Source organism: Bufo bufo, chromosome 1, assembly GCF_905171765.1.
Source record: "Bufo bufo chromosome 1, aBufBuf1.1, whole genome shotgun sequence".
In the NCBI taxonomy this organism is placed as follows: domain Eukaryota; kingdom Metazoa; phylum Chordata; class Amphibia; order Anura; family Bufonidae; genus Bufo; species Bufo bufo.
Genome location: NC_053389.1, coordinates 239,982,728 through 239,994,162, shown reverse-complemented (window position 1 = coordinate 239,994,162; position 11,435 = coordinate 239,982,728). Strand labels below are relative to the sequence as shown.

Genomic DNA, 11,435 nt, shown 5'->3' with positions numbered 1-11,435 from the left:
ATAAAAATTCCTTGTACATTGACGGGTTTCAAACTATACCCTCCCTTGTACAGTTTGTAACATTTTAGTTTAAGGTGAGTGTATTTAACGGTAACAAAATCTTCCTGGTTAATGTATCAGAACCACAGACCTTGCACTGATGCATTTTAGAGATACATTTCTGAAACTCCAGTGAAACAGTATATGGCTCAAACTGCGTCAGCGCAGTGGCCTTTGATGGCAATCTAAATGAGCCTCGTTCAGGTTGACTGTACTGTGGGCGAGTTTTAGCATCCATAGGTAAAGATGTAAAGATCTGAACTTACAGCATCATAGATCCCTGCTATGCTGTATATTTGAATCATCAGCTCAATGGTTAGGTCGGGATTTTCAGCTGTAGTACTGACACTAAAATCTGCCCACATTACAGCTGTCTGAATGAGGTCTAAGCAGAAGGTGCTGGCTCTTTTTTATATATGGGTGGACGGATTTGGACGTGCACTCCACGAGAGCAGGAAAGTTGGCAGCAGGAAGGAGTTTCTCCTTCCCTCAGTATTACATATAGACTATATTCTAACACATATTAAAGAGGTGGAGCACTAGATGTACCTAAATATATATATATATATACATACAAAGATTCTCTCATGCCAGGTCCAAGAAATATGGCACAGTGACACTTATGGCCCCAGCTCTATACAAAGGAAAGACGCCCGACCCCTCTCACCAAGTGCTATTAGATTAATGACTGCAACATCCCACAGTTTGGTTTCGTACACTGTTCCTAACAGTCCCCATTTAGGGTAACTGAGGAAGCTGTTTGTGCATCCGACTTGATGTGTTTTATATGGAACATGAAGGCCCAGTGTAAGATGCTTCTGTTGTGGCGGCCTCAGTTGTCGTAATGGATGTGTTTGGCCAGGTTGCTGGAGTCCATCTTTGTGTTGTACATCTCATCAAACAGTCGGTTCTGCTTGTTGCTGAAGTAATGTTTCCAGTCCCCTACAGTCCCTGCAGGGAGAAAGAAGACAGCACATTTTATAGTCATCATGACTACATCCAATAGTCAGCTTTTTTCCTGTGTCCGTGAAAAAAAAAAAAAAATGTGCCTGTGATTTTTTTTTTAAGCTGGTGGTACATAACAAGACTATTTTATGGAAGTTATCATCATTTACAGCTCACAATAAATGCTGTTAATGAGGTGTACACATGTATCACTTATGATCTTTATCATTCATTATGGTTTTCCAATTCGCCTGTAAAAAAAATTTGACTGTCCATGATATTGGGATAACTCGTCCATAAAAAAAGAAAAATTCTGGTTGGCAACCCTGATTACATCTGGACATCTCTCTCTCCCTGCGCAGTCACCTTTTGGAATATTTAGTGTGGGACTGTGGGGGGGGGTCTTGTCCGCTGTCAGGTCACCAATTCTATTCAGTCCCTTCTTATTTATTTGTTTAATACAATATAGCCGCCCTTATAGTGACTTTGATTTTGCACGGCAATCTGCTATCTATCCTTCTGGCCATACTATTAGCCATATGGTTGTCACCCAGTTTTCTATGATTTTTTATTTATTCTAATCCGATCACTTTAAAGCATATCTCCTGCTTTTTATTCTAAATTTCACGTGGATGTCTGGATTAGACTGCACTGACGGATGTTCCTTTCTCACTACAGAAGCACCTTCTTGTTGTATGGTGTTGGGTTTTAGGCTGACATGGAGAGAGGGGACTAGCATATATGCACAGTGACCGGGTGACCAAATATAGTTTTCCATAGGTTCAAACATGGTGGCCAATGGTGGTAGCTTCCACTGGCATCCAGCGCTAAAGCACAAACTACTGCAAAATCTGGTGAAATACTGTGCAGGCTAAGAGACTGAACCATCCTAAGGGTTTTATTATGTGATGGCTGTGGGTCTCAGTGTTGAGCTTTCTGTGAGTGCCATTCACCTTTTCGGAATATCAGCTTCTTGTTGGAGGTAAGGGAGCAGACTGTGTTGCTCGGGTCGGTATTTTCCTTCTCCACATTGTTTTTCATCTCAGAGAATGACGTATTCTTGCAGATCTCTTGGACTTCATTGTCGGTAATGTTGATCCCCAGGTAATGGCTGATCTTCTTCACTGACTGGAAGATATCCTGTGGGCAGAACAACAGTCACCACCACCATAGAAGACAATGGAGGATGTAAACCTTGCATAACCACCACTCTCAATGTGTGCTGACTGGCTGTGAGTTGTAGTTTAGGGTCTAACTGTCTCAATCAGATGCTGTAGACTAAGGAGCAGATTACATTATGTTAGGGAATTATATTCGGTATGTTTCTTATGTTATCCTGGCAGCGTATTTTCTGAATAATATGTCCACAATATACTAGGGACTTGTTCCAGGCTAGAGCAAAGATGATTATGGTATTGGAAATTAACGCTACAATGATGGTAAATGGGACCAGGGTGGCAGTGCAAACATGAGATTTCTCCCATTCACTTCTATAGAAACTCGAAATACATGGAATCAATTACTGTGAATTATATGTTTTCACCTTCTTCATGGCCTCATAATAGAGGAAAAGCGTTCCCATCTCATTCCTGTTTTCTTCCCAGCTTAAAATGTGATCAAACCACGACCCGCAGACAACTGTAACATACAGATTATAAAAGTTTATTGCAGTGGCAAATGATTATAATATAGTAATACATTTAAAAGGCAGGTAACTGCAAAATATAGATTATTATAGATCAGGGATGCAACTTGCACCAGTTTCATGGGACAAAAAAGTCGCAAATTGTGGTGCATGCCAAGTATGCTAAAAAAAATTGTGCCTTTTTCAATGTTACGCCACTCTCAACACTAAAAAGTGTACAGGGCTTATAGATTTATTATAATGTACCCTAGAACTCGCATAAATAATAGCGCAAATCTGCCCCAGCGGATAGGTGGTGTAGAGTTACTTTTTTGGCGCATGGACTGCCAGAAGATGCACCAAATTTATTAAAAGTTCTGCCCTTCTAAGGCCATATTCAGTCGGGGAAATACACGTGTGAGAGACATTTTCCCAGACTGAATACTGCTTCTCTGAAGTAAACTCAAAGCATCATAATGCTTTATAATTTTGTGAATTCCCATCTCACCACAAGTCTACTGAACTGTAGTTACTGCATTATTTCAGTACTGTAGACCCCTGGTGAGATGGAAATGCACAGCATTATAAGTCATTATATTGTGAGTTCACCTTAGAGGAGCAGTGTTCAGTCCAGGAAATACTGCTACCACATAGAGCCTGTTTCCCAGACTGAATACGCTCATGTGAAACTGGCCAAATACACATGACATCTCTTACACCATTACATTTTTTATTAAGATGGCACAGGAAATGCCAGTATGATTATGTTCCCCACTTTGTGTTTTAGTTCTTCCCCATTTAAAAAAAGGACCTTTCACCGCTCCTGACATGCCTGTTTTAATAGTTGCATGCATTCCCCATGTAATAACAATTCTGGAGCATCTATTCTTATGGCTCTGTGTTGTGCCATTCCTTTATTATTTCTACTAGGAGTTACCACCCCTTTGTACCCTTACTGCACACTGCTAGCAATTCATTCATAACTTCTAGCAGGAATAATAAAGGGATCGCACAACATAGAGTCATAAGAACAGATGCTCCAGAATTGTTATTACATGGAGAATGCATGATGCTATTAAAACTAGCTTGTCAGGAATGGTGACAGGTCCTCTTTAATATTTCTACTTGCTGACAGTGAATAGGTTTAATCTATTTACATCCAAAATCTGGAAGCTTGAACATACCTAGTACTACCTGGTTACACATTCAAAAAAGGCCATGTTTGTACTTAGCTGTGTAGGGCCTTATAACTTTATACCCTCCTACAAAAAACTATACAGTACACCAATATATAATAAATAAAATACCACTTTATTAAGGCCAACACAAATTTCTGAGTTTTTTATTTTAAATCCCTGTAAGAAGCTATGGTGAAACTTGCATTGGGTCACGACTTCCTATCATTATTATTGGATATGTTACTTTATTACTACTGTGTGTTGTGTTTCTCGTACCTGTGCGCTGTCTGCATTTGTATGTCCATTCCACGGTCCTGCAAAAAATAGAACATGTCCTATTCTTGTCTGTTTTACCGACAAGGATAGGACAGTTCTATAGAGCAGGATGTTCTGTTAAATGCGGAACACACGGGCAATGTTCCTGTTTTGCGGATCTGAAATTTGCGGACTACAAAAACAGCATCAGCCATGTGCATGATACCTTAGTCTAAAAAATTACAATAGCCGAATGAGTTGCAAAAACCTCCAAAACAGGTGCAATTAAAGTAGTAAATGAAAAAAAATAAGACTTTCTAAAACTAAGACTACTTTTGGAGTCGTCTTTGCTTTGTGCCTTATTTCCAATGTATTTATGTTGGTGTACCTTTTTCATGCACAAACCAATGAGACAAGTCTTAGTGAACATGAACCTGTCTTACAAAAAAACTACCACCAGAGGTCAGACTTAAACCAAATACGATTAAGCAGATTTATTAAGGGATCATAAATTTGAGGCAATTTAATGACAGACGTTTTAAATACATGTTAAATAATATGTGATATAATATTAATTAGTATTTAATATAAAGTATGTATTACATTACACACTGACACCATCTATAGTAATGTTCATGGACGATGGGAGGTCTGTATGAGGACGTCAAGACCTATATTTAAAGTCTCTATGTAGAAGCACATACATTGGTTAAGACACGCCTGTATCTATGGTATAATCGACTGACAGAGACAGACAAGGGGTTGTCTTCTTACACTCACTCTGTTGGGGGTGTTTGCTGGCTAGAGATGAAGACACATGGAGCCTGAAGATTGCTAACCTTCAACAATGATACTTCAAGGACATTAAGACTTTTCCTAAACTATTTCTGTAAGTAATCAACTCTTATGAAGACTGAAAATAAATCGCATTATTCATTTTTTATATAACTCTTGTTGAATCCTGGTGATGAGTCCTCCGGGTGTTCTTTACTCCAAATAAGCATACTGTACACTAGATTTGAAGAGGATTACCAAATCAGGTTGATATATTTTTAATACATAAATATAATACACTTGGAGACATATTGCAATTGGCGAGCTACCATACCTCATATTCAAGCTTGAAGAGGGGGAAGAGTGAACTCAAAAATAATTATCAAGCTTTAATAGTAACATAGTAGTAACATAGAATATGAGGCCGAAAAAAGACATTTGTCCATCCAGTTCGGCCTGTTATCCTGCAAGTTGATCCAGAGGAAGGCAAAAAAAAACTGTAGTAAGTTGAAGAATCTAAGAAGAATCTTCTGAAGGAGGACAACAAGTGCCAGACGTACCAAGACGTGCTGATGACAGAAGCCCAGCCTTGAATCTACTGAGGTTGTGAGTATGGAATTAATAAATTCTATTGCTGATAAGAGTAGCTTACACTTTACGTTTAAGCCTAGTAAACAGTTAGATCTGCAGAAGATATGGTTTAGTTTATATGCAGAAAGTGAACAGGATATTAAGAAGATAGATTGTAAACGTATTTTAGTCAGTAAAGAGAAAATAAGGAATATTGTCCATATGGTGAAGGTTTTCACAGACTAGTGTCAGATAGATCCATAGATAATTGTACTAGTAAAGTTCCAACCACAGATGCTGCAATCTGTAAAAATGCATCTACTGGGTGGAATTGGCAATAAAGTAGAGGAAAGTACGAATAATGAGGATTTGAGAACTCAGCAGGATGAGATAAAACACATATGTATGATCTCTGCTGAAGGTGACTTTAATCATATAGATGAGGAAGAGTCAGTACAACAAGAGGAGACATTGCAGATCTCTGCTGAAGGTGACTTTGTGTCAGTAGACAATGACAAGTCTATACACCAGCAAACATTGCATATTAAAGGGACCAGCTTACAATTAAAATTGCAACCATATTAAAGGGGCCAGCTTACAATTAAAATTGCAACCACCAGAGGTCAGACTTAAACCAAATGCGATTAAGCTGATTTATTAAGGGATCATAAATTTGAGGCAATTTAATGACAGACGTTTCAAATACGTGTTAAATAATATGTGATATAATATTAATTGGTATTTAATATAAAGTATGTATTACATTACACACTGACACCATCTATAGTAATGTTCATGGACGATGGGAGGTCTGTATGAGGACGTCAAGACCTATATTTAAAGTCTCTATGTAGAAGCACATACATTGGTTAAGACACGCCTGTATCTATGGTATAATCGACTGACAGAGACAGACAAGGGGTTGTCTTCTTACACTCACTCTGTTGGGGGTGTTTGCTGGCTAGAGATGAAGACACATGGAGCCTGAAGATTGCTAACCTTCAACAATGATACTTCAAGGAAATTAAGACTTTTCCTAAACTATTTCTGTAAGTAATCAACTCTTATGAAGACTGAAAATAAATCACATTATTCATTTTTTATATAACTCTTGTTGAATCCTGGTGAATCCTGGTGATGAGTCCTCCGGGTGTTCTTTACTCCAAATAAGCATATATGATTACAATTAAAATTGCAAAAGCAATTGATGAAAATATGCAAAGAAATCCCCACATATAATGCAAACCTTCATGTGTGCAGGAATTCTTCGATTTTTGAGAGCCATGCAGACAGATTTGAATCATCAAATGAACAAAGGAATCAATTATTTAGATTGTGGCTTCCTGTGAATTTTTCTAGGAGTCTAGCAATGAAACAGGTTGATTATAAGTAGGGTTGTCCCGATACCACTTTTTTAGGACCGAGTACAAGTACCGATACTTTTTTTCAAGTAGTCACCGATACCGAATACCGATACTTTTTTTAAATGTCATGTGACCGTTTTGGGGGATCTGTGGATCTGTGGATGACGCACTGTCATGTGGGGGATCTGTGGATGGCACTGTTATGGGGGACCTGTGGATGGCACTGTTATGGGGGATCTGTGGATGGCACTGTTATGGGGATCTGTGGATGGCACTGTTATGGGGGATCTGTGGATGGCACTGTTATGGGGGATCTGTGGATGGCGCTGTTATGGGGGATCTGTGGATGGCACTGTTATGGGGGATCTGTGGATGGCACTGTTATGGGGGATCTGTGGATGGCACTGTTATGGGGGATCTGTGGATGGCGCTGTTATGGGGATCTGTGGATGGTGCTGTTATGGGGGATCTGTGGATGGCACTGTTATGGGGATCTGTGGATGGTACTGTTATGGGGGATCTGTGGATGGCACTGTTATGGGGATCTGTGGATGGTACTGCTATGGGGTGGGATATCTGTGGATGGCATTGTTATGGGGTGGGGGGATCTGAGGATGGCATTGTTATTTGGTGGGGGATCTGTGGATGGAACTGTTATGGGGAGGATCTGTGGATGACACTGCTATATGTCATCCACAGATCCCCCTCATAACAGTGTCCCCCAATACACCGGGCCCCGCCGCTCACCGAAGTATTTATAAACGTGAATCCTTATCCTGTTGTTAAGTTGAACTAACGCTGCCCTCTCCCATGTTCCCCTGTATCCCCCTGTATCTCCACAGCACTTACTTAAGCTTCCATAGCAGGCAGAGCGGACGGCACCAGTAACGTCACTCACTGACGTCGCGCGCCTGCTCCGCCTGCTTCACTCATAAAGTGGGCGGAGCAGGCGCTCTACGTCAGTGAGTGACGTTACTGCTGCCGTCTGCTCTGCCTGCTATGGAAGCTTAAGTAAGTGCTGTGGGGATACAGGGGGGACATGGGAACATGGGAGAGGGCAGCGTTAGTTCAACTTAACAACAGGATAAGGATTCACGTTTATAAATACTTCGGTGAGCGGCGGGGCCCGGTGTAAGAGTACAGTGACTGCACCGGGCCCCGCCCATAGTTACGCCCATAGTATTCTATTTATGTATCGGGGCGGGGTATCGGCGGCTGAGTACCGCCGAGAAAACTCGGAATCGGTCCCGATACCGATACTAGTATCGGTATCGGGACAACCCTAATTATAAGGATTCAAAAGAATGTAAAAAGATTAAAAGAGCTGATTTGGTGCACTAGAAGTGACAGCATGCCCACACATGAAATTCTAAAGGAATTTGAAATTGGCAGAAAGAAATCCACATTTGGATTTATGTCCATGTTTCAACGGACATACAAAATGGTTATTAAGAATGCCAAACTTTCACATATCATTCACATGTTTGTAAGAAAGTTCAAATTTTTAGAGCCTTCTATATTAGTGTTGGCATCAGAGAAACAAATATTATTTCAGGCTGCAAAGTTTCTGGACATTATGAGTAAGCAAATGAAGCAAGACCTGTCTCAATGATAAATAAGTATAGAGAGAACACAGGCAGATGTAAAAATAGACAGATTCCGGCCTAAGAAGACCCAAATATCATATACATGTAAAAGAAGCAAAGATAATCTTTATGAGGAATGTAGAAAATTACATGTAATGTTGAGACCCTATCATATGATAAAATCAGTCACACACACAAATCCACAGACACCAATTGTCATTGAACAGATTTCTGAGGTAGATATAAATAGACCGACTTTAGAGAAGCATCTACAGAGGGAAAAAGATCAGATTTCTAAGGCAGATAATCTAAAGGACAAAGGTATAGATATTCAAAACCAGATGGGTTTTAAATATTATTATTCTGTTATTGATGAAAAATTAAAGAAAAAGCAGTCAATGGATTTCTTAAATGAACTAAAAGATTTTGAAATTTCTAAACCAGTTACATCGAGCAGGATATTCCAGGATCTCATCAATAGAGAAGTTATGAGAATAGGTTTAAATATTGGCTAGAAATAAGTCTATTGAGGACAGACATATTGGTAATGGTTTTGGCCTGGATAAGGATATGATTTAGCTTTTCCCATTAAAGTTAGCTAAATAAAAGTTCTGATTAATTATGAGACAATGTATGACATAATTATTATATGGTAAACATAAGTATATACAGAGGAATGTTATACTTATTGTAAGATCGGCACATTGTAGGATAAACCATGCATTTAGATTATGGTTCCATCCATCCGACAGCTGAAGAGGAGCTGTGGCGCAGACTAGGGAGGGTAAGTATTACCTGCGCTTGCGGCGCTTCGCTCCCCGCTCCTAATACATACTAGTGAGTGCTTCCATAATGGAAGCGCTCACTAGTATTCGTTTTATAAGACGCACAGACATTTCCCTCCCCCCACACTTTTGGGGGGGAAAAATGCATCTTATAAAGCGAAAAATACGGTATTTCAGGTTTATAACTGAAATTTCTTTTATAATGCGCATTACAAAATATACATAAGTATGGGTTTTATTACATCATTTTATTAATTGAAGTTAATTGGCTATAAAAGCATGTTATGATGTAAGAGTGATGTGAACAGCTGCTGTGTTATGTGAGTATGCGCATGTGAGTAGGTATGGATGCTATTTTAAGACCGAGCATACAATATGAGTTAGAAATGAATAAACAATTATTAGTTAAAAGATGGTTATATTATTTATAATGACTTGTCAGATATTTTGTAGGATTATACAACATATTTCATTATTTGTGTTGACAATTATATATCTAATATTTATACTGGAAATGAGATAAAGGAAATTTGTCTGAATCGTGTTAAGAATAAGGATAATTTTGAGGCCTTATAATATTAATGTGACACATATGTCCAAGAAGACCCTTGATCCCATTGTTACAGGTTAAATATTCTATAACATTATAAGTTATATTAAGTTAAATATTTGATTATCCAGTATATAGAATCATAAAGATTCATAGGTAAAATTTTCAATTTTATTTACATATGTTTCATGGTAATATTTTTATGGGATTTACTTTCTATAAGATTGTTTATTTTGGTTTTCAAAAGTGGTTTTATTTATTTATACTGATGATTTATTATTGATATTACACACACATACACAACTATATCTTCATATACAGAACTATATCCACATATACAGGAGGATATATTTTATACATGATGGTAATATATTGGTCTTAATGTGAATAAATATTATGTATATATATATATATATATATATATATATATATATATATCCTTAAACTGAACATTTGTAAGGTTTTCAAGATCCCTACTTTATGGTAAAGCACTCATGTTTTGTTTATACAGGAGTGATGGTCACAGATGGTCAAGGCAGACTCATGTCTGTCAAGAGTTAAAGGGCTTCTGTCACCCCCCAAACAGCAATTTTCAGTATTAGACTTAATATAATTGCTAATGTACATAGTCCATATATACCCCTCTTACCTCTTGCTGTGCTTTAAATTCTTTAAAAATAGTACTTTTGTGATATGTAAATTTCTTCACTACCAGCAAGTTGGGCGGTTACTTGCTGGTAGCCGCCGCATCCTCGGTCTAAAAAAAACGCCCCCTCCTCCACTTGATTGACAGGGACAGCGAGCGCTCTCCTCCTCTCGCTGGCCCTCTCTGCCCATAAAATCCCGGGCCTGCGCCGTACCGGTTCTCATTCGGCTCAGGCGCTCTGAGAGAAGGACGCTCGCTTGCCCGCTCCTTCCTCAGTGCGCCTGTGCCGATGACGTCAGCCTACATCCGATGATTCTTTTCCAGGTGTAGGCTGACGGGATTTTATGGGTAGAGAGTTTTTTTAGACTGAGGATGCGGCGGCTACCAGCAAGTAACCGCCCAACTTGCTGGCAGTGAAGAAATTTGCATATCACAAAGGTACTATTTTTAAAGAATTTAAAGCACAGCCAGAGGTAAGAGGGGTGTATATGGACTCTGCATACATTAGCAATTATATTAAGTCCAATACTGAAAATTGCTGTTTGGGGGGTGACAGAAGCCCTTTAACCCCTTAAGGACACATGACGTTCCGGTACGGCATGTTTCCCGAGTCCTTAAGGACACATGACGTACCGGTACGTCATGGCTTTAAATAGCGATGCCGGCGCCGCGGGGGTTAATCGGAACGGGATGCCAGCTGAAATCATTCAGCCGGCATCCTGTAACAATGCAGGGGGGGGTCATTTGACCCCCCCGCATCGATGATCGCAGAAAACCGCAGGTCAATTCAGACCTGCGGTTTTCTGCGTTTCCGGTCCATTCGGGTGTCCTGTGACCCGATGAACCGGAAAAAGACTGCGATCGGTGGCGTAATTATACACCACCTATCGCAGTCCGAGTATTTGGAGAGGCGGTGCTGGCTCTGGTGCTGAATGCCGCTGTCCAGGGTGCTGATTGGTGCAGGGGAGAGAGGCGCGAGATTCAAACTTCCTGCGCTCCTCTCTCCCCTCCTCTTCCTGTCCAGCATCCTGACCGTGCAGCATCGTCCAGCACCAGCTCCTGTGTCCCCCTAATCGCCATCCATCACCCTCCTGCACCCATCGCCACCCAGGTAGGTTA

At 39.8% G+C, this 11,435-nt stretch overlaps 1 protein-coding gene across 1 annotated transcript in view; it reads right to left on the bottom strand.

The window, feature by feature from the left end:
• Positions 1-654: 654 nt before the first annotated feature.
• Positions 655-11,435, bottom strand: part of LOC121005128 (sulfotransferase 6B1-like) — a 39,565-nt gene continuing 28,784 nt past the window's right edge. The window contains exons 4-6 of the mRNA XM_040437697.1: positions 2,528-2,622; positions 1,938-2,124; positions 655-990 (exon numbers count right to left, since the gene is read on the bottom strand). Coding sequence (XP_040293631.1) covers positions 872-990; positions 1,938-2,124; positions 2,528-2,622 — 401 coding nt within the window. The 3' untranslated portion in view covers positions 655-871. The remainder of the gene's footprint in view (positions 991-1,937; positions 2,125-2,527; positions 2,623-11,435) is intronic.